This window comes from Psilocybe cubensis, chromosome 4 (genome assembly GCF_017499595.1).
Source record: "Psilocybe cubensis strain MGC-MH-2018 chromosome 4, whole genome shotgun sequence".
In the NCBI taxonomy this organism is placed as follows: domain Eukaryota; kingdom Fungi; phylum Basidiomycota; class Agaricomycetes; order Agaricales; family Agrocybaceae; genus Psilocybe; species Psilocybe cubensis.
This window is the reverse complement of record NC_063002.1, coordinates 1,106,300-1,132,191: the sequence shown is the minus strand read 5'-3', so window position 1 is coordinate 1,132,191 and position 25,892 is coordinate 1,106,300. Positions and strand designations below refer to the sequence as shown.

The window sequence follows — 25,892 nt, the reverse complement described above, 5'->3', positions numbered from 1 at the left end:
GACAGAAACTGTTCACAATTAATCATACACGGGATGCTGTGAGATAGCAGTAGTAGTACATGTGAGGTGAAGTACAATCACGATCCTCGAACGGAGGTCGATGACATCCCTCGCCGATGTCCATTGGAGTTCGTCGAAGTGTCGAATGATTGCAATGGCTTGCCAAGGATATGAAAGGCTTTACGACGCCCATTCGTCGGCGTGCTCTGATCTTCTGTTACGGCAGGTGGCTCGGGAAACGAGGCGTACTGGCTCGATGGTCCAGCATACGATTCCGAGTCTCGGGTGTCAAAGGGTATTCTGTCGGCGCTAGCCATGGGACGGAGGGATTTGGACATAGAGGAGGATCGAGCTAAGGGCGGAAATGGCGATGATCCTGCTCGATTATTACTAGGTCCAGTGCCGGAACGATTCCGACTATCATGTTGAGGAATGGTCGTTCCCGAACTAGAAGAACTGGAAACTTGAGTCGTCCTTAGCTGCGCAGCTGATGCAGAGGGGCGCAACTTTCTTGGTGTTATTGATCCACTCATCAGAGCCGTGATATCATCGCCGTTGGCTGAGGGCCCAGCTGACGCAAAGTGTGATCCGTTCTGGGATTTATTGTCCGTGGAAGCAGTTCCTTGGCTGCCACTTCGATTGCGATTGAGATATTTCTCCATGGCGTCAGCGTCTCGTTCCCGTACGCGGTTAGCAATCGGTGACAAGGCTGAAGCAGGATTGGCTGGAGGGCCTAATGTGGTACCTTTTGGTTGAACGGGTCCTAGGTAACCTGACGCCGTACTGCTCATAGACGGGACATGTGGAGTGTGGTGCGATAAGTTAGATTGAGCAAAGAAACCGGAGCTTGATCCAGTCGAAGGTTGAGAGGGAGATGACGATAGTTGGCCCGCAATTATAGGTTCTGGATCACCACTGTCTGAAGTGGCGGTGGTGCGACTTGTTCCCGACCCGCTTCTCATTCTAGACGCCAGCGAAGAATCTTTGGCAGGGACCGGTGGAGGGATCGAATTGTGTGCATTATTTCCCCAATCTCCCCCTCTTGCTGCTGCTTGCGCCGCTTGTGCAAATATATTTCTCCTCTCCTTCTTTTTGTTCTCAAACTGTATCCTCGCGGTGTCTTGAAGGGTGTCCCTCGTGCTGTAACTGAATACGTAAAACGGTCAGCCTAACAGACCAAAAATCGGGTCAAAATGACATACGAATAGGCATAATCCGATGCAGTGAAGCCTTGATTATTCCTGGCATTAAATTGACAACCCCGCTCTATGAGAAGTTGTACGATCTGAGTCATTGTGAGTGAGTTTTGGGACAACAGATAGCCAGGAAGTGATTAACGAACAGCAATATGACCCCACGAGCTTGCACTACCAATCATTATGATACATCAGCAACCACGCCACATAGATAAATGAAAGAACACACTAGTGTAAGGCCGTGTTCCCTTTATTGTCCGCCAAATCAAAGTCTGCGCCAAGGTCACAAAGCATCTGCACAAATCGGTTAGAATTGGCGAAGTGTAACACACCGACGCGAATTAGCACACCCTAACAAGTTCTTCATTACCCTTGAGCGCCGCAATGTGTAGGGCAGTCTTGCCCTGCACATTTGACCAGTCGAGAACCCAAGAATAGCGATCGAAATACAGCCGAGCCATTCGCAAGTAGGCGCCAGTTTTGTCTTCAGAATCCGCCGACACGTATGTCGCAGATGATGCAGGTTTCTGGTCTGCTAACAGCATCAAAATAGTGTTATTTTCTGAGTCCTTAAAAGAGTGAATGAAAAGACGTGAAATAAGCTAGGCCGCGGATTGGACATACCCTGCTCAGTTCATCGTCATCATGGCCAGCGCTGAGTAAAAATTCAAAGGTCTCTTCATGTCCCAGGACCGCCGCCCATGCGAGAGAAGTATAACGCTTCGGAGCGGTGTCTGGATTGCGCATGTCGGTTCTCTGAACGAGACGTTTCACGAGGAACAGGTTATTCTCTGGTGGAGCAGCGATGGGTCGGTGAGCGCGCCGGGAAGGAATACGATGAGCAAAAGACGGACCTTTGACTGCCCTGCGGAGCCGCGCAGTAGCATCTTTCTCAGCCATGTAGCGACGGGGTCTGGGAAGGGTGGAGGTAAGAGGACAAAATGTAGCTCGGGATAGTACACAGGTTTCGACGGCGGTATGGGTAAGAATGGATCATTATTGAATCACGTGGGGAACACTGCTATTAACCCAGGCACCAGGCTGAATAGACGGCTGTGCCTCTCTTGTTTTCTCCTTTGCATCCAGATGCCCAAGGTCGTATCCAGGTCGGCCGTCTCGTCGTCGACTGACGGTGCGCTCTACACCTTTCTATCTCTCTCTACTCGGCTCATGCATATTTTCAGCCCAGCCAACCGCGAGCTCAGCAGCTGCTCTGCGTGTCTACTGTGCGTGTCTGGAATGCAACTGTTGCTGATTGTGATGTCTATCTCATTATCTTCGCATGGTGTCCAGATTGCATATGCGGCGAGTTCATCGTACGTGTCCGTCGCCTCTCATGCCTGTCTGCCGGTCTGATCTGGATCCGTGCCCACAGCTTGTTATTGATAAAAGCCTTGCTTCTCTTCCACGTCGAAAGACAGACAACGCTATTATCATTCGCTCTAAAGATAGCGACGATGGGAAGGCAAGAGTCTTCAAGCTGAACGCCGTTGCTGAAGACCCAATCCTCTTAGAAAGGTATCATATCGTGCACATTCACATGTCCCTGTAAAAGCACTTTTTGGCTGATATAACTCTTATTCATCAGGTCCGGAGGCGGACACGAGAAGCAGTATCGATTCCACTGTCCACGGTGCTCTTTGAAGATTGGATATCAATCAACACCACCGCCAGTAAAGACCGCTCCCTTTCTATACATTCTCTCTGGAGCCCTTACGCAGATGCAAGGTCAAGTGCCTCCCGACGCATTTGACGGGGAAAATGACCTATGAGCGCAGAAATATTGAGTCTGGAAGGGCTGGACTTGAAGCCTGCGCCATTGTGGAGAAATACTACAATGTGCACTATTTTCAGGTTGGATCATGTTTATTCACATTCACATTTCTTTTGTGATCATCTTGAAAGATCGAACACGAAACCGATAGGAAGAACCATGTACTTTTATCCTTTATTCGAACTCTAAACACTGAGCTACTATAAATACATCAATAATAAAAATGTTATACCCGAGGGGTGGCGTGGGCTGGGGTGTGGTTGATGGCATAGCATCCGATCAAAAGAATGAACGCGTCGACAAACGCGTCCATGAACGTTCACGAACGCGTCAATAAGTCTAAATAACAACTTCAACAAAGACCACAATGGCACCAACAGTGGAGGAAGAAGCTGCATTCATGGCACAACTGATGCAGGGCATCGATGACGACTTCTGGACGGCAGGACCCTCTCCAGATCCTTCGCCCTCCAAAAAGAAAGTTGCGACCACCGATGACCACAACATTACCGCGTTTCTCGAGAATTCTGAGAATTGGGATCTTGACGATTTCGTCCCTAGTCCAGTGAAACCTCCTCAAGAAAAGTCCAACGCGAGTATACCGCGGCCTATTCCAAGGCTCGAATTTAACCAGAGCCCACAAAATACGAAGGTATGCTTTGAGATTTCATACGCGTCTTTCTGCTTATTTTATGATAGAAGCCACCTCTCTACATCCCGGACGAATGCACACGATGTGTTGTTGAATCAGTCACGGAAACTTATGTTGATAGCAGGTGGGAGAAGGTACCTTTTACATTGTTATTTCACACAATTTCGATGTTGATTTCAACTCTGCCTGGTAGATAGTAGTTGCGAACGTACTAGCAGACGGTGACCGCGCCGAAATACACTTACTGGACGACTGGTATCACACCGACATTCGTATAGGTATGCCAGTCTCATCTTCATTATGCATTCTTCGCTTTCTCAAACATGATTCATGTATTATCTGGGACTGACTTGCGTGTTTCTTCTTAGATGACATACTGAATGTGATTGGAGCCTTCTCAGGCTCGTCCTCCTCGAATACACGTTCCATATATATAACTTCACGATCAAATCTTCTTATTCTCCATCCGGACGTCCTGATAACTGCCACTGCCCTGTCGAGCGCACCCCAATGTAGACGCAGACCTTTGCTGTCGAACATGTTACGTTCAACGACCGAGATTACACCGGCTTTGATATGGGGGAACATGCTGCACGAAGTTATGCAAAAATGTTTGTTAGAACAACGTTGGGAAGAGGATTTCATCAATTCTTGCATTGACGATGCAATTATGGGAAACCTAGGAGACCTGGTCAAACTTGGTCTTTCAGAAGGCATCGCCAAAAGAGAAGTAAAAGATCGGGCGAAAGGACTTCCGCACTTTGCAGACAAATACCTCGCCGCCCAGCCCAAAGTCAGTGATTGATTTACCATTGGACGAGAAATATCTTAATGTTCTTTTCTCTAACAGTCCACAGCTGAGTTAACAAACACACAGTCTGCGGCATTCAATGAACCGTCTCTCTTGGCCATCACAGATATTCTTGAAATTGAAGAAGACATATGGTCACCTACATATGGTATCAAAGGCAAGGTCGATGCCACGGTACTTGGGACCATCTCCGATCCATCTCCCTCACCTTTCAAGTCTCGAGTAGTCACAAAAACCCCACTTCCCCTCGAACTCAAAACTGGGCGCATACTAGCTAGCATGGGGCATCGTGCTCAAACAATGTTGTATACGATTCTACTTAGCGAACGTTATGGAACGCACGTTCAAGACGGTCTGCTATTTTATAGTCAGAGTGAGAACGGAGAAATTGTTAGGATTCCAAGAGGACGAAATGAAATCAGAGGCCTTGTCAATATCCGGAATGAGCTCGCTGCATATATGTGGAGAAGGATACGCAAAGTCGAGCCTAGAACACAGGGCCCTCCGGATCATGAATGCGAGCAAGAGGAAGAGTATTTCTTACCCGCACCTATTGACGATGAAAGGGAATGCAAACGATGTTATGCGCTCGACGCCTGTATGCTCTTTCGTAAGGCTCGCCCGCACCATTCTGATTCGTCATCCACTTCTTTTGAACCGCCGATACCGACATTCCTCTCGTCCACTTTTGATGCAAAAACCGGTCATTTGACGCCAACACATACAAAATTCTTCACGGAATGGGAAAGGTTATTGGCACTGGAAGAGAAAGATTTGGTACGATTTAAAAGAGAGCTATGGACACTAGGGGCAGCGGAAAGGGAGAAAAGGGGGAGGTGCTTCAGTGAGATGATTTTAGTTGGCGATCGACTAGACAATTTGGAAGACAAAGACTCGATACCCAGCGGAAAGGAAAGAAAAATACACCGATTTACCTACGTCTTCCGTAAATCAAGGCCCTCGGCAACTCTAATAAATGGACACCTAACTGTCGGGGACGCTATAACGGTTTCTGTGGAGCCACGGCTTATAGCTCTGGCTCGAGGATTTATTCTGGAACTAGAACACGATAGTGTTGTAGTAGGTGTGGACCATGTCTTGAACATTCCGGGGATCAAGGCAAGACTTGGGCGAGAGGCACTGCCCTCCCCCTACAATTCTACGCAGGCAATATCAACCATGGAAGATACCAATGTCATTTTTCGGATCGACAAAGACGAGCTCATGGGAGGAATGACGAGGGTGAGGAATAATTTAGCTCAGCTATTTTATGTGGATGGCGATGCAAAGCGGTTGGAACTAGTCGTAGACCTTCGAAAACCAGTTTTCAAGTCGAACGACGAGTTCGTCAAGGTCTCCAGACAATTACACTCCAAGTCGGCCTTGGAGAGTGACCTTCAGCTAAACACATCTCAGCTGGACGCTATGGATAAGGTTCTCTCAGCAGAGGACTACGCTCTTATATTGGGTATGCCTGGTACTGGCAAAACGACAGTGATTGCTGCTCTAATTCGGGAATTTGTTGCACGAGGAAAGACGGTCCTACTAAGCTCCTATACTCACTCTGCCGTGGATACGATTCTGAGGAAAGTTAGCGGCGGTGATGGGAGGACACTGGATGCAAAGGGTGGTGCATTCAATATCTTAAGGCTCGGAAATGTGGATAAGGTTCGGTTTAGTTCTTATCAATAAATGATGTTGGGATGTGGGTGCTGAGCGGTTTTTTTTTAACCCAGATTCACCCCGAGCTACAAAAATTTAGTCCTGTAGCTCGAAGGATGGCAACTACGGTCGGACAACTCGAGAAGCAATTAATGGATGCACCTGTTGTTGCAACAACCTGTCTTTCGCTTGATAAGTGCGTATATAGTTGGTTGTGGTTGCTTTGTTTTTCTGAACCTTTTATAGCCCGTTGTTCTCTCGCCGCAAGTTCGACTACTGTATAGTTGATGAAGCATCTCAGATCACACTCCCTACCTGCCTTGGGCCTTTGAAATTTGCAGATGTATTTGTCTTAGTTGGGGATCACTTTCAGCTACCCCCTCTTGTAAGCTAGTAGTCTATTTTTTCTGGCTATCTAAACATGCAACCCTTTTCAGGTCAAAAATCCCGATGCCCGTAAAGGTGGTCTGGATGTATCTCTGTTCCGTCGTCTGTCTGAAGCGTACCCGGAATCAGTGGTGGATTTACGGTTCCAATATCGAATGAACGAAGATATCATGATGCTGTCTAATAAACTGATCTACAACGATCGCCTCCAGTGTGGAAATGACGAAGTGGCAAAACGGAGCTTGGTTTTGAGAAACAAAAGGTTCCTGGGAAGGTTGCATGTTAACGCACATAACGACGACTCGGCGCATATTGAAAATTCATCGAACAAGGTGTTATGCCGAGGTGCGGATGTTTGTTGGTTAGAAAAGCTGTGCGATGAGAGGTATATATAGCAATTCATAACATACTGATGACACTGATTTACTTTGACAATGGCTTGGCTTTTAGATGTAAAGCGGTATTTGTCGATACAGACAACCTTCCTGCTCACGAATCGAGGGTAGGAGATTTGGTCCAAAACACGACAGAGGCCGAGCTTGTCTGCCAATTTATCGAGACATTAATTCGTTGTGGAGTGGATGAATCGCAGATTGGCGTTATCTCACTGTATAGGCAACAAGTCAAGATCTTGCAGAATCTACTACAGGAAAGAAAGGGCGTAGAAGTTCTCACAGCAGATAAAAGTCAAGGACGAGATAAAGACTGCGTCATTGTCTCACTCGTCAGGTCAAATAACGAGGGCAATGTATGTACTAGAAGTTTCGTTGTTTCATACTGTCGTTGATCATGTTTCTATTGCATTAGGTTGGTGACCTCGTTAAAGATTGGCGGAGAATAAATGTATCTTTCACTCGTGCGAGAAGCAAACTGGTCATTTTTGGCTCAAGAAAGACTCTGGAACGCGAACCTCTTCTAGGGCAGTTTTTTGAACTAATGGAAACGCAGAGATGGATTCAACGGCTGCCATCCAATGCGCACACAGCTCATGCAAGGATTTTAGGTGGTTGCACCAAGGTGTTGGCGAAGAGAGACGGACGCCAATCGGATGAAAATATCTTACCAGAGCAAACTGTCGGTACCGAAGGTCACCCAACAAAGAAAGTCAAATTGGACGACACTCGTTCCTTGAAGAGTTCGGCTGGAGGAGTATTAAAAGGGCGCCCTATCCTTAGAGATTTGGTGATCGCCGAGGTATAATCAAGGTATATTATATCCCAACAGTTAAATGATTGTCTACCGTTTGCATATTCTCGAGATATATTTCTCGATGTAGTTTCTTATCATGATTAATCTGATTGCTGCCTGTCGCTGCCGTGCCACAAAGTACCGACCGTAGAATAGTTGAGGCTGAAATTGGAAATAAATGTTCTATAAATCGCTCTTTTGATCGAACTATCATCTTCCATTTCATCAGTCGCCTTTGCTTCGTCAGGTTTGTCTCCAAGGTTCAATGGGTGAATTCACCTGTTTATATACGTAATCCAGGAATTCTGAATATCTACCATGGTCGCTCCTACTTACATTTACAAGATTGTTCCCGCTTCGACTCCCCCGCCTGACCTTTTGCCAGAGGCCCTCCCAGTCAGCGATCTCGACAAGAATGACGGATTCCTCCACCTTTCGACGGCATTGCAAATTCCTGGGACCTTGAAGAGATTCTTCGCCGATGAAGAACGTGTATTTATCCTAAGAATCGTCTACAAGGACGTAGAAAGTGTTGTCAAATGGGAAAATAGTAAAGGAAGAAGTATGGAATCATTCTTGAGTTGTTTACATCGATATATAACTCATTTTTGACATTTTTAAAGCTCCTGGAGGAGTGGGAGAAGAAGACATGTACCCACATATTTATAACGGACTTCGTCTAGGGAAAAATGAGATCGAGAGCATCATGGAGTGGGTAAACCAGCAAGGTTGGGAAAGTGCCATAAACAAAGCCACAGTAGAGGGATGGTTTGTTTACTGATGCCCACCAAATATATTGGAATTTATTCAAAGTATCAATAAATTTGCAAGTTCAAACAGATTGGGTGTATTACAAGAAGGGAGGCCAAGAAGTTATAAAGGACAGATAGACAGACATACAGGCCACAGTCATGCTCAGTATTACAAGTCAAGTGAGCGCATCTCTTGAAGGGAAATTTATGGCTTGCCAACGACCAGAATGGATGCACCGCCATCTGCGGTTACCCTTTTTCTGGTTTTGACGATAAGGTAACGACGTCCAAATCTTGCTAACACCTTTGCACCAATCCCATCTTCAGTGAATTGTTCAGGAACTTTCTCCTTCCCTTTCCTCGATGCATCCTTTGACAGATCAAACAAACCAATTCCAGATGGTGCCAGGACAATCGCATGGCCAGTCTGGTTTTTGTATATACGCAGATAATCAAAAAACGAAGCCCAAACAAGATTGGATGAAGCACATACTTGTAACTTAACGACTTTGTCAAAAGCATCACTGTGTGAGAAGTCGGTGGGGACATGCTGGATTAAGTGATGCCACCAGGTAGGAGACGAAAATCGATGGAGGATGGCCACAGAACACAGGTCCAAGAGCACCGGTGGGACAACAGTCGGCTCTAGTTACACTCCGTCTTTAGTGACTCTAAATACAGTCATTTGTCTTTGCACTTACCTTGGGTACTTATAATAACTCGCATTGCGAGATGTCTTTGCTGTCGAATCAGACCCAGGAGAGATTTTGTTAGTCCTGTAGATGACCTTTCTGAAGATAAATACTGTCGTGGCATTGGTTAGTCAGACATTTCCGCCCAGAAATGAAGACAAACTTTATGAGCTTCATCGACAACTAGAACTTTGCCAGTCCCCACATTAGCTCGGACAAAAAGACGGACGAGAATCTCAAATAAGCCGCAAGCCGACGCAGTGTCCAAGAATGGGTCTGACAAGTCAATGATTGTAAGTTGACCTGGTTGAAATCGAGACGGTTTGACTTTGGGAGTTGTCATTGGCGCTTTTTTCTTAGAGAACGTGGTCAAATTTGGATCCGCTAAAAACGCAGAGAGCAATGACAACCGTTGCTCTAAACCTGTGAGCTGTGCTGGGTTAAACTTTTGTTTATGTATTTCAAGATTTTGTAAGAACGATGAAAAGGTAAAGTTCTCCCCAAGGTCGCGCAGGATTGACTATTTTGGGTGTATCAGAGATTATGAAAATGCTGATATGAATAAATTTACTTTACCAATATGATTTGCATATATAATGGCGCAGAGTCCACAGAGCCAACAGCCATCATAGAGAGGATGGCTGCAGAATCCAGTTCCGAGTTTTCAAATACAAGAGGTTCCACTAAAATCTTTGCTCCCAGAGGTCGGTAAACTGTTCGCATGGTCTGCAAGGAGGAGCGCGACACATAAACCACAACTGGTGGACCCTTGACAAAGGATGAAATGGAAGATGAAAGCCAAGCTGTTTCATTGGGGAGAGAGTTAACTCCACCCTCTCCGTAGTGTAGTACCAAACCAGATAAAGGTTTGGCCAGCGAGCCAATAGCGGGAAAGTTGGATATCATCATGTTCTCCAAAATAGCCGAAACTGTGTGCGACTTTCCTGATCCTGTAGGACAATCAGCAGTTTAACTTATGATGCATCGGTATCCATACCCTGCACTCCACACACAATCGCAGAGAAAGGCGCGTTCTACAATGAGAGGTCAATGAATTGGTAATAATGTATATCATCCTCACGAACCGTATTTAGGTACAAGCGCTGGTCATTGATGTTTTCGGTTTTATCCTTATCCCTTAAAAGAATATAAGCTATTTTTTATCAATGTTGGGAACACGATATCATACTGGATGGACAGTATCCTTCCGAGGACACCATACTGCGCGACACCTCCATTCTGTACAGTAAGCAAATGTGCCTCACGCGTCATTAAAGGTGCTGTTGCTAAATCGTGTTTAGATATAACGTCTTGATCTTCGATTTCTGATTCGGATGATTCGGATTCTTCCAATAGTTGCCATTCTTCGTGGCCCTTGGAAAGAAAGTGGGGTTAGCGCCTGACACAGTGATGAAAGACTTGGGTTCATACAGGAGAATCGGAGAGATCATCGACGTTATGGATAACTGATTTGCTTTTAGGCGCCATGATAACAATGCAGTGTATGGGGTCGGAAACCGTTCTACGATTTGCTCCAGGTGGGCACAGGTAGAGTTGCGAACCTTTTTATATCGGAGGTGCGACCGTGCTGAGCAAGTTTTTTAATCAGATGGTAGGAACTGAGAATGCATGAGGAATTACGTTGTCATTCCTTTTCAGCATGAGGCATATACTTCGAGGCTGGAATTAGAGAACTCATAAATTACTGATGCCAAAATTACACACCTGATGAGACCCCAAATTTACTTGCAGCATCGCCGTAGATATCATGGCTTTGATTGGTGGTATTCACTCCACATCACGTACAGACCGAAACCGAAAGTAGCAAAAGACGCAGAGGGTCTTCGTCTAGGGTACGCGTATTGAACGCCTTCCAAGTTCAGTGACAGTCACGTGATTCATTTTAAGCTCGCAGTGGATCACCTTGCCGCGACCGCGTCCCGCTGAACTAACTTCCTCACCTCCCACCGTCTTCTTTGCCATCCCGTTACGATCCGTCCCAGTATAAAGCAATAATATCTCTCTAAGCGCAAGCAAAGCCTATTAACAATGTCTCTATTTTCTGTGCCCGGATGGACGGTGCCAGCTGCCCCAGTCCGTGAACAATCCTTACAACTGTCGAAAAAACGCAAGCGCCCAAATGACCAGACTCGAAGTATTGAAACAGCTTCTATTAACGTAGAGAAGCTTATGTCAAAACTGGCCGACTCTTATCCCGAACAGACGCAAAAAGGCAAAGGGATCACCCCAAAACTTCAGGATAAACCACCGACGAAGAAGCAAAAACGTAAACACATTGGCTCTACTACGGATCACATTAGTGAACAGCAAGCAATCAAGCCTATTGAAAAAACGAAGGCGGCTCCTCCTAAGTCAAAGAAAGCAGGACAACATACAGACGTGCACTCTGTGAAGGACAAAAAGGCTAAATCAAAATCGAATATCGACTCCTCTCCTTCGAAGCCCAAAACAATTCCTATTCAGGAGAATGAGTCTTCGAAAACTGGGCTAACTGCCTTACAGAAGGCGATGAGGGACAAGCTGGACGGTGCGCGGTTTAGGTTTGTCTACGTGAACTATCACTAGAGAATATGCTGATTTGTCCATAATAGGCTTATCAACGAGAACTTATACAAGTCAGATAGCCAAACAGCGCATCAACTGATGCGGGAAGATCCTCAAGTTTTTGAAGAAGTAAGTTTGAGCTTTCTTACCACACGTTCACAAAATTTACAAAATTTCAGTACCATACAGGCTTCCGCCATCAAGTTTTATCGTGGCCTACAAACCCTGTGGAGCACTATGCTTCCCTTTTTTCTTCCTATCCACCAAAGACCATTATTGCGGACCTTGGTTGTGGTGATGCGGCTCTTGCAAAAGAGCTTCTTCCCAAAGGCTTGTCCGTGCTATCATTCGATCTGGTATCCGATAATAAATACGTCGTGGAGGCCGATGTTTGCACCAAAATACCTCTACCGGGATCGGAGGGGTCTGGAGACGAGCAATCTTCAGGGGAGGGTCAGGTCGTCGATGTTGTTGTCTTTGCGCTGAGCTTGATGGGCGTCAATTGGCTTAACTCTGTCCGTGAGGCTTGGAGAATTTTGAAGCCAGGGTAAGCCTTTCATTTCTTCAATTCGGTTTAAATTCGACCCTCATTATCTTTGTAGGGGCGAGCTGCATATTGCTGAAGTCACAAGTCGATTTACAGATATTGAGCAATTCCAAAACTTGCTTGGTTCCATTGGATTCCGGCTAAAGAACATTGTATGTTTTTTTGTTGATATAATTCGATTATTGGAAATCAACATTATTATTAGGATGACTCACGGTCCTCGCACTTTACTTTGTTTGAGTTCGTGAAAGTTCCTCGTGTAAATAAAAGTGAAAGCGAGTGGAATAAGCTTATTTCAAAGGGTAGATTATTGAAACCTTGCGAATACAAGCGGCGATGACGAGTAACAGTAATATTTGGTGCTATTCGTACATAAATTTCAGATAAGATAAGACCATTTGGCGAGCGTTGTAGCCGATCGCAAGGATGGACACTATCTTTGGTTATCTTCCGTTAATGACGAATGCTTGCCTTGCCTCGGTTCACCTGATACATTGATGTGAATTAGGGGGGAAACGAGGCGACAGGGCCGTTCCGAACAAGAAAACCCTTGTGCTTGAACGGCAGTCTTCTCCCGACCCCCTTCAGTTGACAGACACCCACATTTTGTACGTTGCATATTTGGTACCAATGGCAGCCAGCAAGTTGAACATCCTGAACCACCCACTCGTCAACGCCGAGCTCTCGAAGCTTCGACAAGAATCAACAAGTGCCAAAGAATTCCGTGAAGTATGTACGCATTAAAGCAACAAAATGGCCATTGATCATCGATTTCTTGTAGGGAGTTGAGACGATCAGTCTACTTTTGGGGTATGAGGCAACTCGGACATTGGAAGAAATCTCGTTCAATGGTGTACGCCTCATCACTACACAATTTTATACCCCCACCTGTCTTATTTGAAGATATGAACATAGCAAACTCCCGTCGCAAATTTCACTGGCAGCAAAATTAAGCCCCGCATCGGATTGACGCCTATACTGCGGGCAGGACTGGGAATGACAGATGCACTGGTATGATTTGTTTCTACAATTCAACTCTGGCTCTATCTCTGAAATTTGACACCCCACATGTACTAGTTGAAACTCTTCCCGTAAGGCAAAACCCTCAAATATACTCAACGAAATCTAAATCAGTTCTTGGTATAGTACAGCCCCTGTTTATCATCTGGGTATCTACCGGGAGAAAGTCACTCTGCAACCTGTGGAATGTAAGGCCCACGATGCAGCTGGATGGCACGCATCTGAACATTTCCTTAGATTATTCCAAGCTTCCATCCACTGTTCCCGTCGATCAAGTATTTATTCTTGATCCACTAATCGCGACAGGAGGCACCGCGATTGCTGCAATTACGATGATTGCTGACTGGGGTGTTCCATGTGAGTGTTGTTGGTACTTGTTCGTCTGCAGCAATTGTTCACCAAAGATGGTAGGCAAGAATGTGAAATTGCTCTCCGTACTTGCGTCCGAAGTTGGGCTGAAGAACGTTCATGCCCAATTTCCAGATCTCGAGGCAGGTTCCCATGTTGTGTGCGCCGCGTGTTATTTCTCATATAATCCGTTAGATCTGGGTTGCAGGTGTTGACAATGAGTTGACTTCGGAAGGAATCATCAGTCCAGGCCTCGGTGATTCAGTGAGTAGGCAGCGACTCTTTGGTTCCTGTGCATTGGATTGATGAATGTATTTAATAGGGGGATCGCCTCTACAATACCCTCCGAAGTTGAAGAAATCTTCAAAAGAATTGCTAATGTTTGCCAGCCTGTGTATCTGCATTATGACAATATATTGCAAAATCTATACCATACAATATATACAAATCACATTATGCTGTAGTGCATTTTGTCCAACATTATTCTCTTGGGACTAGTTGAGTTATAAATGTGTTGCTGTATGTTACTATGTCAGTGGGGGACCACGCGTCATACGCTGTGTCGACAATTGTTTCCATAAAGGGCAGACCTCGAAGACACTTAAGCTTAAAGCCGCCGCGTTTGAACTTGTACCTTTAAGTGTTCTATCGGTTTTGCATCTCAACCCCACCGCCACTATTTGCTCTCATGTCTGAAGTTTTCGAAGAACGTCCCGTTGCTCCTCTTCCTCGTTCTGCGTCTCTCCCCAAACCCAAGGGAATCCTAAAAAACACACCTCAATCTTCAAACACTGGCGGACAGTGAGTTTCAATCTATATTTCATCTAGTATTGCAGATTTACCTGGTCAATCTTGACTTCATTTGCAGCAGCTTGCAATGGGACGAGGAGAATCTTGCTTTGACTGAAATTGGGAAGGACAGTTTGATGAAGATTACTGAGCCCAAAACGCCTTATGTTCGCTATAACGCTGAAACCGATGAAATCGAAGGAGGTGATGATGGTCTCTGTCGAATCTGTGACATCTCTAACTATTCTTTTAGACATCCCGAACCTCGACTTGGGGTATTCGGCGTCGTCCCCCCTACATGATCATCATCCCGAGTCCCCAACCATGTCTGTCTCACCAACTGGCGCAGACACTTCTGGCCCATCTTCTCGCAGGACATCTATCTCAAGCAACGGCCGTCCTGGAACCTCAATGTCTGGAAGATCAGGGAGTGGCACTTCCAGCAGGAGCACAAGCTTTAACTTGCCGAATGACGCCCGTATTGCAATTAGGGCAGATTCGAGATCGCCAGGTGGCGAGGTCGAATTTGAAGAGGAAATGGACGAAGAAAGTGAGAACTTGCTCTTGCATCTTTACTCAACGTGTACTAAGAGTGTCTTAGCTGCTGCCAAACATGCGGACTTCGTTCGTGCTCGTGGAAGGCATTATTCTAATGAAGCAGAAGCGATGAAGGTATGATTCACCGATTATCGGTTGCATTGTGTATGATATTAATATTATGTTCAGCGCGCAGCTGCACTGATGGCCGACGACGAGGACGAAGAGTCCGAGATTCCACCGATTCCTCCTCTTCCGAGTATCCGCAATCAGGTCGATCCAGATGAATCAGATAGCATGAACGAGAGTGGAACCGATGCCTCTGATGTTCCCCAAGACGGCAATGTCAAGGTCAACGGGTTCAGCCATCACTCAGGCGCATAAACGAATGCCCATGGTTTGTCTTGTCATCAATGTGCTCCGTCGAGTACTTCGTTTTGGCGATTTGTCTTTCATTACGTTCGCCATCATCTTACTTGCGTTGGAATATTTGTACAGTAGTTTATCTCATTTTCTGGACAACGCTTGCATTCAAGTACATTCCTTGAAAACCCAGCTCAGCAATAAATGACTTTTAAAACATGGTTGATCCTTTCTGTCGATATAACAATGAGTTTTCCTTAAGATCATGGGGCCTTGATATCGATGGTTGCGGCGCCATCTACACGACCTACTACCCGCAGCAACTTGGGGATCAGGGTCGAACTTTTCTCTGCCGTTGAGCCCCTGTCCCCACATCTATGCGAATGATGACGCAGTGGCGGTGCTAGTTAGAGATTAGATTAGATGGAAGAAGGAAAATTTGGACAGAGCCATGGCTTTCCAAACTTAGCACAACCTATTCATTAAAATCGGATTCATCCAAATCTGCTGCACTGTTGCTGTATTCACGTATCTACCTATCTCTCGACAAGATGGTCACAGCTGTCGCCAGGAAAGGCCTTCTGCTCAAAGCGGACCCCATCACTGCTGCGTTTCGCGACGAGGTCAAGTCGTCTTTGGCAGCTTGTTCGCGTCCTCCGAAGCTCGTTGGGATTTTGGCGACCACCGCCGCTCCGAGCAGCAATTATGCTGAGTTTACTAGAAAGCAATGCGATGAGCTAGGCGTCAACTTTGTATTAAAAAAAGTTGGTGCGGCTGCATCGCCCGATCTTGGAGAAGGAGAGGGTGTGGAGGAAGCCATCATCGAGGCCAATGAAGATCCATCTATTCATGGGATCATGGTAAGGGACTTGTAAAAATCGGGTTCCTTTCTCACAGAATGTCTGTTTTGCTATATAGGTTTATTTCCCAATCTTTGGCGCGCAACAGGTTGGTTAATATAAAGCCACCTACCATGTTTGAATTAGAGCTTACTATGTCGTGGGGTTTATCCAATACAGGATCATTATTTGCAACAGGTACGCTACCATTTTAATTATAGTCAAATAGTTTTAATTCTTTCCAACAGGTTGTTTCTCCTCTCAAAGACGTCGAGGGATTGCACTTCAAATTTCATTACAATTTGTATCACAAGTCAGTGACCACACAAATATTGTTTTTTCACATAATTGAATGGGCTTAGCATTCGATTTATTGAACCCAAGTCTCTCTTGGCCCCTCTCCCTTCTCTAACCCAGCTTCCAACTGTGACAGAAACTGAGGAACCTCCAGCCGGGACAGTAAAATCCATCATCCCTTGCACACCATTGGCCATTGTCAAATGTTTGGAATTCGTCGGAGTGTATAACAAAATTCTCCCCTATGGCGACAGGGCATACGGAAAAACAATCACCGTTATTAATCGGTAATGCTTCATTTCTGATGTCTGTCACGACAGACGGGAGCTGACTTGTAATACTGACCTTTACTTTCTTCCTCTGACCACGCAGATCCGAAGTTGTAGGCAGACCCCTTGCTGCTCTCCTCGCAAACGATGGAGCTCGGGTAATATCCGTAGATATCGATTCTATTCAGGTAGATTGGTAACTTATTTCGATTGTGTAGCTGGCGCTAATTCATTTTTTCCCATCGTTCCCATTTAGGAATATACCAAAAGACCCAAATTATCGCCTAACGATTCATCAGAATCAGTGACAGCGCAAAGATACCATCCCCGACATGTTGTGCATCCAAGCACTTTGACTCTACAAGAATGTCTGGCAATTTCAGATGTAGTCGTTTCCGCCGTTCCCAGCCCAACATACAAGGTCAAAACAGAATGGCTTAAAGATGGCTGCATCTGTCTGAACGTTGCGGCAGACAAGAATTTTGAGAAGGATGTCCGTGATAAGGTTAGTCGCCTAGATTCGGGAAGAGAGTTGGGGATAACGAATAGGTTTGGCAGGCCTCCATCTACATTCCAGCAGTGGGAAAAGTGACTATTTTCATGTTGCTCCGTAACTTGTGAGTTCCTAATTCTAGATATTCAAGGGGAACCCAGCTAAGAAATGTATCTTTTACAGGCTACGCCTGCAGCAGTACCAAGAACTGTAGAATTTTTTTTGTTTTTAGAAAATAATTATAGGATCTGTAAAGTATATGTGGTCATGCGTAGAACACGGGTGGTTGTAGTGGCAAGAATAAGGGAAATTGTGTTTCCTCACAAGTTTCACTGTATCGATTACAGATTATCACAATATTGTGGATGCGATATACATAGCAATATAACCCTCCGCGATTAGCAAAGGGAAGGCCATTACGAGCGAGTTTTGCTATCGAAAGTGGGCTTCGGTGATGAGGTCGGGCCCGGGTTTGTCTAAAGTTGGCGTTGATCTACCGGAATTAGGGAAGCTTGGGGTAAGAGGTGTGGCCATGCCAGATGCTCCATCGGTCATGAAGCGCACTCGTTGGCGATGCAGCTGAAGAAAGACGTAAGGGACTCAGTCAGGGATGTCAAAAAAGGTTCTTACTTGGGGGAGTTTGGGTATTAGCACGAATATAAGGGCAGTGAGATTGATTGCAAATAGCCAAGGGTTGTAATTTGTGTAGTGTGTTGAAGCCAGGAATCTAAATGAACGGATTGTAACCCGGAGTTATAATGGCGTTGAGAGTATGCACTCACAAGGCAACCGGAACGCAGAACAGCCACTTCTTTGCTGGTGTGTATTGGGCACCGTCGTCTATTTGCTCCCACAGCGTTAGGTCATCGTAGGCCCCTCCATGAAGATCGTTCTCGAATGGTATGCCAGTTACCCAGTGGAACATAAGGTATGATAGCTGAAAACGGGGCTAAGACTATAGAGAGGAATTGAAAATGGATTAGATATACCGCTTGATACATTAAGTTCACCAATGTCCAGCTTATTTGTTGAGTCATCCCTGGAACCGTGTCGACGATAATTTTGCCGAGGATGATGAGGACTACGTGAATGAGCCATGCACCTATTACAACGGCTTTTAACAGCATACATAGACTCCTAAAAACGAGAAAAACCTTTGGCATTGACCCAGTCGGCGTTGATATTAGCATATGCACTTCTGTCGAGCACCTCGTCGACAGAACGTTCACCGACTTCTTCGACTTTGACGATGCTGCCGCTGCGGGCGCGAGACTTTAATGGGACATGAGCGCGAGCCGCAGATAGATCCAAAGCCGGTAGCTTGATTGTCGTTTGTCGACTCATCAGCAGCGATGAGAGATAGAAATATTTGAGGCCAGGTTGTGAAGAAATAATAGGACGGAAGAGTACGAATTCAAAGGTCTTGTCTTGCCGCCGTTGAAACGTGACCGGTCTGTTCGGACTCTGCCGATGTCCCGCAATGACCAGCCACTGAATTAATGGTATCTCCGCTTGCACCAACAGCATATTTCTCTATGCTATTCGATATCCGATGCGTCTTCTAGGATGGGATCAAATTTATGCCAGGGAAAACATAGGAGCAATTTTATTTCGCTCACCTGTTCGCGTCGCATCCATACGCATCTTTCCAACAGGCGCTCAGCCGTTCAGTGAATCCCCAGACATTGTCGCGTATGCGTCTCTTGTATTATTCCCGTGTAAGCAATTGAAGCTAATACATGAAAATCAGGTCTACTGTCCCAGACACGTTCTTTCTCGATGTCTATTTCAACGCCACTCCAGTGCAACCCAGCCAGGACTCTCAAGACAGGCGCACGGTCAAGAATGCTCTAGCTCCAACCAGAATTGCCTATGTTGGCGGCCAGGCAGAATTTATAGTTGACATGGGATTTGAGGTATGTTTTTCTTTGAAGTATAACTGATAGACTCGCCTCAACCATCTTATCATTAGTATGCTACGCGCTTAGTTATATTCCACGGACAATTCGAGTCCGTATTCCTAGCAATCTATGGGGATGACATTACAGAAAAGCCAGAGATCATTTCATATGAACCCAAATCCATGCCTGTACCTATATCTATGCCTATATCAAGCAACCTCGACCCTGCCAATTCACCGAATCCCATGTCAGTCGCAGAGCAATTGCTCCTTCTAATGGACGAACCCCCGCCATCTCTCTCTGTTGCAACGCGTTTAATATTCTCTCTCAAACCAGAGAAATACGATTGGGATCTTCCTGGATTTCCAGAATTATACTCAGAGTTAGATATTCCAGAAGACGATGATTTGGAAAGACTTGTCAAGTCTGTTGGTAGGCCCATACGCGAGGATATATCTTCGGAAACAATCACAAGGTTCGCAGAAAGGGTGCACGACATTCTGGGCACGAATGTAAGTCGAATTTTCTTGTCCAACCATCCTTAGTTGAAAATTATAACGACAGGCCTCCGATGATGCTTATTATACAGCCAAACTTCTGGGTATATCCGCATCTCAGCAAACGAAGTTTTCAAGGATTCTTCTAGTTCGTATCAACAAGTGTCTCAGCATGTAACAAGGATAACATTGCTATTATAGGAGCATCTTGACCTCCCTCAAATTTACAATGAAGAATCTTTGGATGATACCACAATCCACTGCCTATTGGATGCTGCTAGTAACATCGAAATCGCTGCATACTTCTTGGATGATAATGCTTTCAGAACATGTCTTGAGAATATTCAGACAAATCCTAGAACAAAAAAATCGACACAGAAAGCTTTGAAAAGATTGTTGTCTAGACTGCATGGTTGGAAAACCTTCCAAGACTCCCTAACGAATCCACGAGGTGATTTTGCAAGCAGTATAGCATTCTTAAAGGATATCACAACAACCGAACACTCCATCGGATGTTGGCTAGAGTGTATGATGACGAATAACAAACTGGTTAATAAACTTGGCGATGTTCCACGTAATCGATCCCTTCCTCTTCCATTATTCCAACGGCAACATGTTCTTCCTTCGTATGATGAATTTCTCACCTTTGTGAGAGCACTCGTTGGTGTATCTACTGTGCTTCCTGTTCTGGCATGGGCAGACAGCGTAGGTAGTAGCCCATGTCGTGAACGAGCGTTAGCAGTGTTGGTCCTTTGGCAAGGAATTGACGGGTACCGAGAGGTCAATTGCTTTTGTTTCTACTTTTTATCCATATTTTTGACAGTCCCTATTAGATCGTTAACCATTGCCTACTGTTGCGTCAAATTACCAAACGACTTCAGTGGAACACACATGAAGACCCACCTCTGAAAGCGGGTATGTTTGCAGAACGATTGCTGATTGGACTGGCCAAAGAGCCTCAAGCTATGCTGCGTGAAGACCTCGTTGATACAATCCTGGATCTCAAAGGACCGTTTTCTTGTATTGAAACGGAGGAATTAATGGAAATGAAAAAACTGGCCATGGTTGCCCGAGATGGTTTGCCATCTGCTGTCGAGGAGCTTACTTATACAAGCGTCCGCCCGTTCTCGCTTCGACGCCTTCGTGTCCTCCGTGTTTCATTAGCTATAATAACAAACCAAATTAGCCACGAAGACGGCGAACTCAAAGTGGCAAACAGTTTTTGGACGGAACGATCGCAGGCCATTCTGCCGACCCTGATTACGATCCTTCGCGACCTATCAAATGATCTTAACCCCCATTTTGCACTGAAGCCACCTCCGCGCATGAACCAAGCGCTTACCGAGCTCCTTCTGTCCACAGCAGGCGACACATTACATCTGATCAGACACTTTGCTGAAGTCTGCCTACTCATCAACAGAGATCTGCAGGCCTTAACATTCGCCATTGCTGACCTTTATGCTTGTTCGGATGCAGCTCTTACAATTGCTTCTCAACTTTCAGTTGCCTATTCGTCTGCACAGAATATCAGGTTTATCTGCCCTGAAATTCTGCGGAGTCTTGCGATCTCATTCTTTTCTTCTAAATTGGATTGTACAGGCCCGCGAGTCATTCTAAGGACACTCCTCGATCCATATATGAAAGATATTGTTCGGGACCCTATCCATCATATATCACAAGTGTATGATTTGGTAGATAGGCTTTTACCCCTGACAACTACTTTTGAAGAGTTTGCCTCACTTTGGGTGACCTCCGTATTCCCACAATTGTTGACAGAGTTGTTTCAATTCTGTCATTTGCTTGATCCAGAGACGAGGAGTCATTTTTTACAACGCCTCGTCGTTCTTGATAATGGGGAAACGGCAATAGGTGAATGGATTCTCGGCGAAGAGCTGAAAGAACTCGCAAATACCCTTCACATTCTTTTGAATCCTCCCGTCGATCTCAACTATAGAATCGTACTACAGTACCATGTTTTCAATTCACTCCATTTCTGTCAACTATTGCTCTCGTCAGCAACAACATCTGCCTGGACAATTTCGTCGCTTTCCTCCAATGAAGATCTTTCACAACTATTGGACACCTGTCTTTCACTTATTTTCGATTCCAGCATCTCTGCTTCCGAGCTCACCCGACTTACAAGCCATTTGGCAAGCAAGGCTAGTCAATTTGGTCCAGACGTCCGATTCAACATCCTTCTCCTTGCCCTAAGGAATGCCGAATCTGATCCGTCCGTCGTTGATGCATTGGATTTTATACCTGACATTCTCAAAAGTCTCCCCTCAACATCTATCTCTCACGAACGTCTGCGGACCGAACTTGGACGGATGATATGCACATATTCAGACCATGCGTCTGTTATGACCGCGGACAATGCAGAAATGTTGCTCCAAATCCTGGAATGGCTTGCCTCGAAAGAAGACAATGTGAAAATGTCAACCCTGATTGGGATTTCCCGTGAAGGTTTTCATTATCTATGTACGACGCTTGCTTCCATTCTTCCATCAGAGAGAGAGAGAGACGTTGTCTTTGTCGAAAACAGATTGAGCATCGATGGGGACGAAGTGTTCTCGGCGTCAAAACTTGAATTGGTCGATTCGCTTACGCTGCCGTTGGGCACTATCGAAGACCTGCTTTCTCCAACACCCTTCCAACCATCAACACCTAAGTCGGGGAATAAGACACCGGACATTCTGGGGGTCGTTATTTCGCCACCGACAGCGCTGTTACGGTCGCCTGCAGCCACTGGATTAACGAAAACGTACGCCAACAACGATTTCCGACAACTAAGACAGACCTCTTCAACGAGAGTAAATACTAGTCGGCTACCAAGTACTCATGGTGAGTTTCTCCCGATATGAACATAGTACTTTGTTGATGTGCATACTTTTTGTATTTTTTTCTTGCTTTCTTATTCTTCTTACAAACACAGTCGATGTAGGTATCGACGGTCATTTGGACCTGATCTTGCACTGACGATTTTTATTTTTACTCCTCCCCATGTTCTTTTGTCGGATTCCCTACCTTCGGCCACTTTCATAGGAGTTTGAGCACTTTCCACATTCTCCTGAACTTCTCGCAGCAGCAAACATTGATATATCCGGCACGTCGATTTCAAATGGGTTTCAAGGATTTCTATGAGATTCTGGTTGTGTTGTATTATTAGTCTTTCTATTCCCATTCATACGTTTCATCTGTGTTTGTGGAATATGCAGGCCTTTTGTCAGAGTGTCTCATCCAAAGGCTTTCAGTGCATTGAAGTAGTATACTATTACAAATGCTTTATAACCAACATCGAGCAGAGAAGTATTAATTTATATGATTGGTATCGTGCTATGGTATATATAATTTGGTATGATATTGGGATGGTGGGATGGCATATGAGAGAATGAAAGATCGTGGAGGGTTCATCACTGGTTCGTCCAACGTCCAAGGCGAGAAGCAAAGAACAAAGCAAATAAACAAAAGTGGAAAGGTGCGGAAGTGGGACGATGAGGTCGGAATACATGACAGGTAAGAATAATAGCGGGGTAATAAGCAAGAAAGCAATGCTAATGAGAAAAGAACAAAACAGGGGGGCAACATATGTGGAACCAGCCGTGTCATTACGCTGCCACAACCGACAACGACAACCTCTTCAATGAATTATCCATCTGAGCGCTCCCTTACTTCTTTGCGGCCCTCAACTGAGCCCGCAAACTACCATTCTCCGTCTGCATTGAATTGAGCTCGTCGAGAAGGGCGATGCGTTGACTCTGTTCCGATGTCCTCATAGCTTCTACCTCATCCTGTGCTAGACTCAGCTCACGTTTCATCTCTTCCAGCTTCGCATTGAGTGCCGCTATCTCTTTTTCGTGCTGGTTGGCCTGTGCTGTAAGCTGTGTACGCGCTATGGCGGACGCCTGAGCAGCCTCTTCTGCAAGTGCGAGAGTGCGTGTAGAAAGTGTATCGTTCGCCTCAGAGAGCTGCCGGCATGTCTCGCCTTGCTCAGCTGCGAGGTTCTCGAGTTCACGTTTTTCGGTTTCAAGTCGCTCGACGGTATCTTGAAGATTTTGTATCTCTTCTTGCCTGGATGATAAATGAAGTCAAAAAGGTGTTCATAACCACGAACGCGGACAAAGGACAAATCTTCCAAAACAGAGGCAAAAAATGTGGTGAACTTACAAAGCCACGATACGGCCCCCCAAGTTTTGATTCCTTTCCTCCAGAGCGCGAACCTGTTTCTGATACGTCTCGAGCGCATGCGTACTATCCTGCGCGAGTTTCTGTGCGCGCTCTGCATTCTTTTTGAGAAGGTCATGGGCCTGAGCGAATCGAATGAGTCGCTCGATCAGTGAACGATCATCAGCAATCAATGCTTGCACCCGTTGAGCAAATGCCTCCAGATTAAATGGTTGCAATTGTTGAGGGGGATGGGACATGTGGGGTGATGATGATGGTGTGCTGAAACCATTGTTTCGTGAGTTGTCGGCATAGAGCGACTTGAGCGAGCGTACGTCGAGGTCCGACAGCGAGGTGACGACGCCTGATATTTGTGCTGGGCTTAGTGCATTGGAGTTGGGGCCACCTGGTGTGCCTGGCGTTGGAGAATTGGTACGGTAGGAGCGCGTAGCCCCAAACTTGGTGGCACGCGCTTCAGGCGACGGGAGGACTGCCCATAGAGGTTGTAAGAGGCGTTCGACATCCGCAAATGATGACGATGGCGACTCTGGCACGGAAGACATGCGCAGTGACGACTGGTCTCTAATAACATCTCGCTCGCGCCTGACATCCTCAAGCTCTCTAGCCATCGCCTCGCGCCTATCTAGTCCATTCCGAACATCGTCTTCAAGTTTCCGTCGTAGAGTGTCCCATTCAGCTTCCTTTCGTGAATACTCCTCCAGCTTCGTCTGCACGCCGTCCAAATGCGTGCTCACCGAATCCAACAAGCCGAGCAACGAGTTGTCCCTAGAATACAGCGCAACGCCATGTTTCTTGACTATTGTTTGAATTGAAGCAAGGCCTGCTTCAAGCTCTTCGTTGGGCTGATCTCCACGAGAATCAAACTCTTCCTGGAGCCTCGCGAGGTCTTCCATCTTTTCATCCTCCCACATCTGACGCTCCTCTTCCCATGCACGGCGCATCTCCTCGATTTCCTGTTCCCGTTCCTCAAGTTGTGCACGCAACCCAGCGCTCTCTCCGTTCGATTTTGCCTCGATATCAGCCAATTGCTGGCGCAGGACCTCTGCATCTCCTTCGGCCTTGACCAACTGCGTTCTCTGCCTCTCCCATTCGTCCTTTTCACGTTTGAATCTGTTGATTTCAGAAAGCTGATCCTCTTTCTCCAATGCAAACATTGTTTCAATTTCTTGCTTTTCGAGTTTGATCATAGAGAGTTCGCGGGACATATCAGCCTGCTTCTTTCCTGCCGCCTCCAGAGCCTCCTTTGCGGAAGCCAATTTGGTTTGCAGCGCCTGGATCTCCGCTGCCGCTGCCTCAGGAGACAGTTTACGTCTAGGCACGACTGCATCTGCATGCCCTGCGAAAAAGTGGGCGCCCTCAAATTTACTCGATGACGGCGAGGAAAGTACAGAGAAGGTGGTAGCTGGGCTAGTGAGGGTGCTGCGATTGGAGGAGTCATACCCTGAGTCGTCCGCACCAGTTGCCCCTGAAAGCTTGTGTTCCAAAGATCTGACGGAGAAGCTAAGCACAGCGGCGCGGTGCTCCATAAGGGTTGCATGTAGCTGAGCAAGAGAGGTAGAAACGCGATAGAGTTCCGACTGGGTTTGGGAGACACGGCTGTTAGCGACATCGAGCTGCTCGGCAGTTTGCTGCTGCTTTGCACTGTTGGACGCATTGATGCGTGCCAGGGAGAGAGCAGCATCACGAATTTTGGTTTCGGTGGATAGTTTCTGAGAAAGAGCCTCCTGGCGTTGGGAAAGGAGTTGATGTTCCTAGAATACCTTTACATGAGTCTGCAGAATGATAATGGATGCAGAGCAAACAAAACCTTTTTTAGATCGTCGACCTGCTCCGCAGATAGTATTTCGAAGCTTCTGCTGTCGATTGCGGCTTCGCTTGCCATGAGGCTAAGGAGAAGTTCGTCTCTGGTATTCACGGGGACCGGGGGCGACTGCTGTTTTGATTTCCTGACAGAGCTCTTGCGACTTGGCGGCTGGGAGAGCTCTGTCGACGGGGACGACGGAGGCCATGTACGCTGGCGCTGCGGTGGCTCTGCAGCGAGGACGCGGTTCATGGTGGTGGAAGGACAGAGTGGTTACCCCTAACCCTAGACTGGATCCTGACGTATGGCAACCAGCAGGTCGGCTTTCTA

General features: G+C 46.2%; 11 protein-coding genes across 11 annotated transcripts; 7 read left to right on the top strand and 4 right to left on the bottom strand.

Annotated features, from left to right (window-relative positions):
• Window positions 1-77: 77 nt before the first annotated feature.
• JR316_0004472 (uncharacterized protein) lies at window positions 78-2,096 on the bottom strand (the record flags this gene model as incomplete). Its single annotated transcript, XM_047890236.1, has 6 exons — window positions 78-1,146; window positions 1,203-1,285; window positions 1,343-1,367; window positions 1,426-1,490; window positions 1,547-1,765; window positions 1,821-2,096. The coding sequence occupies 6 exons, from the start codon at window positions 2,094-2,096 to the stop codon at window positions 78-80; spliced, it is 1,737 nt and encodes a 578-aa protein (XP_047749997.1).
• Window positions 2,097-2,282: 186 nt separating this feature from the next.
• JR316_0004471 (UPF0428 protein CXorf56-like protein) lies at window positions 2,283-2,968 on the top strand (the record flags this gene model as incomplete). The annotated part of the gene is made up of 5 exons (XM_047890235.1): window positions 2,283-2,328; window positions 2,381-2,422; window positions 2,490-2,512; window positions 2,572-2,714; window positions 2,785-2,968. 5 exons carry the CDS (start codon window positions 2,283-2,285, stop codon window positions 2,966-2,968), a joined length of 438 nt encoding a protein of 145 aa, XP_047749996.1.
• A 369-nt stretch (window positions 2,969-3,337) lies between these two features.
• Window positions 3,338-7,682, top strand: JR316_0004470 (DNA replication ATP-dependent helicase/nuclease DNA2; the record flags this gene model as incomplete). Its single annotated transcript, XM_047890234.1, has 10 exons — window positions 3,338-3,622; window positions 3,670-3,756; window positions 3,816-3,900; window positions 3,991-4,415; window positions 4,473-6,101; window positions 6,170-6,291; window positions 6,342-6,480; window positions 6,533-6,867; window positions 6,933-7,230; window positions 7,290-7,682. 10 exons carry the CDS (start codon window positions 3,338-3,340, stop codon window positions 7,680-7,682), a joined length of 3,798 nt encoding a protein of 1,265 aa, XP_047749995.1.
• Window positions 7,683-7,988: 306 nt separating this feature from the next.
• JR316_0004469 (uncharacterized protein) lies at window positions 7,989-8,451 on the top strand (the record flags this gene model as incomplete). Its single annotated transcript, XM_047890233.1, has 2 exons — window positions 7,989-8,232; window positions 8,294-8,451. 2 exons carry the CDS (start codon window positions 7,989-7,991, stop codon window positions 8,449-8,451), a joined length of 402 nt encoding a protein of 133 aa, XP_047749994.1.
• A 176-nt stretch (window positions 8,452-8,627) lies between these two features.
• Window positions 8,628-10,602, bottom strand: JR316_0004468 (uncharacterized protein; the record flags this gene model as incomplete). Its single annotated transcript, XM_047890232.1, has 9 exons — window positions 8,628-8,849; window positions 8,916-9,067; window positions 9,124-9,226; window positions 9,278-9,634; window positions 9,691-10,064; window positions 10,112-10,148; window positions 10,200-10,251; window positions 10,304-10,488; window positions 10,546-10,602. 9 exons carry the CDS (start codon window positions 10,600-10,602, stop codon window positions 8,628-8,630), a joined length of 1,539 nt encoding a protein of 512 aa, XP_047749993.1.
• Window positions 10,603-11,163: 561 nt separating this feature from the next.
• On the top strand, window positions 11,164-13,949 carry JR316_0004467 (Uracil phosphoribosyltransferase; the record flags this gene model as incomplete). The annotated part of the gene is made up of 14 exons (XM_047890231.1): window positions 11,164-11,675; window positions 11,727-11,808; window positions 11,859-12,226; window positions 12,282-12,378; window positions 12,432-12,528; window positions 12,735-12,955; window positions 13,008-13,079; window positions 13,142-13,237; window positions 13,304-13,317; window positions 13,373-13,434; window positions 13,484-13,603; window positions 13,658-13,737; window positions 13,790-13,858; window positions 13,917-13,949. 14 exons carry the CDS (start codon window positions 11,164-11,166, stop codon window positions 13,947-13,949), a joined length of 1,923 nt encoding a protein of 640 aa, XP_047749992.1.
• A 333-nt stretch (window positions 13,950-14,282) lies between these two features.
• Window positions 14,283-15,304, top strand: JR316_0004466 (Protein phosphatase inhibitor 2; the record flags this gene model as incomplete). Its single annotated transcript, XM_047890230.1, has 5 exons — window positions 14,283-14,395; window positions 14,463-14,587; window positions 14,637-14,933; window positions 14,985-15,055; window positions 15,110-15,304. The coding sequence occupies 5 exons, from the start codon at window positions 14,283-14,285 to the stop codon at window positions 15,302-15,304; spliced, it is 801 nt and encodes a 266-aa protein (XP_047749991.1).
• Window positions 15,305-15,834: 530 nt separating this feature from the next.
• Window positions 15,835-17,395, top strand: JR316_0004465 (Methylenetetrahydrofolate dehydrogenase [NAD(+)]; the record flags this gene model as incomplete). Its single annotated transcript, XM_047890229.1, has 9 exons — window positions 15,835-16,143; window positions 16,202-16,231; window positions 16,303-16,320; window positions 16,371-16,435; window positions 16,485-16,706; window positions 16,792-16,876; window positions 16,945-17,193; window positions 17,247-17,305; window positions 17,365-17,395. 9 exons carry the CDS (start codon window positions 15,835-15,837, stop codon window positions 17,393-17,395), a joined length of 1,068 nt encoding a protein of 355 aa, XP_047749990.1.
• Window positions 17,396-17,613: 218 nt separating this feature from the next.
• Window positions 17,614-18,708, bottom strand: JR316_0004464 (uncharacterized protein; the record flags this gene model as incomplete). Its single annotated transcript, XM_047890228.1, has 5 exons — window positions 17,614-17,760; window positions 17,812-17,908; window positions 17,964-18,118; window positions 18,171-18,283; window positions 18,336-18,708. The coding sequence occupies 5 exons, from the start codon at window positions 18,706-18,708 to the stop codon at window positions 17,614-17,616; spliced, it is 885 nt and encodes a 294-aa protein (XP_047749989.1).
• Window positions 18,709-18,920: 212 nt separating this feature from the next.
• On the top strand, window positions 18,921-22,555 carry JR316_0004463 (uncharacterized protein; the record flags this gene model as incomplete). Its single annotated transcript, XM_047890227.1, has 6 exons — window positions 18,921-19,097; window positions 19,154-19,594; window positions 19,647-19,727; window positions 19,781-20,359; window positions 20,413-22,420; window positions 22,512-22,555. 6 exons carry the CDS (start codon window positions 18,921-18,923, stop codon window positions 22,553-22,555), a joined length of 3,330 nt encoding a protein of 1,109 aa, XP_047749988.1.
• A 689-nt stretch (window positions 22,556-23,244) lies between these two features.
• JR316_0004462 (uncharacterized protein) lies at window positions 23,245-25,814 on the bottom strand (the record flags this gene model as incomplete). The annotated part of the gene is made up of 3 exons (XM_047890226.1): window positions 23,245-23,647; window positions 23,744-25,512; window positions 25,569-25,814. 3 exons carry the CDS (start codon window positions 25,812-25,814, stop codon window positions 23,245-23,247), a joined length of 2,418 nt encoding a protein of 805 aa, XP_047749987.1.
• Between the last annotated feature and the right edge of the window lie 78 nt (window positions 25,815-25,892).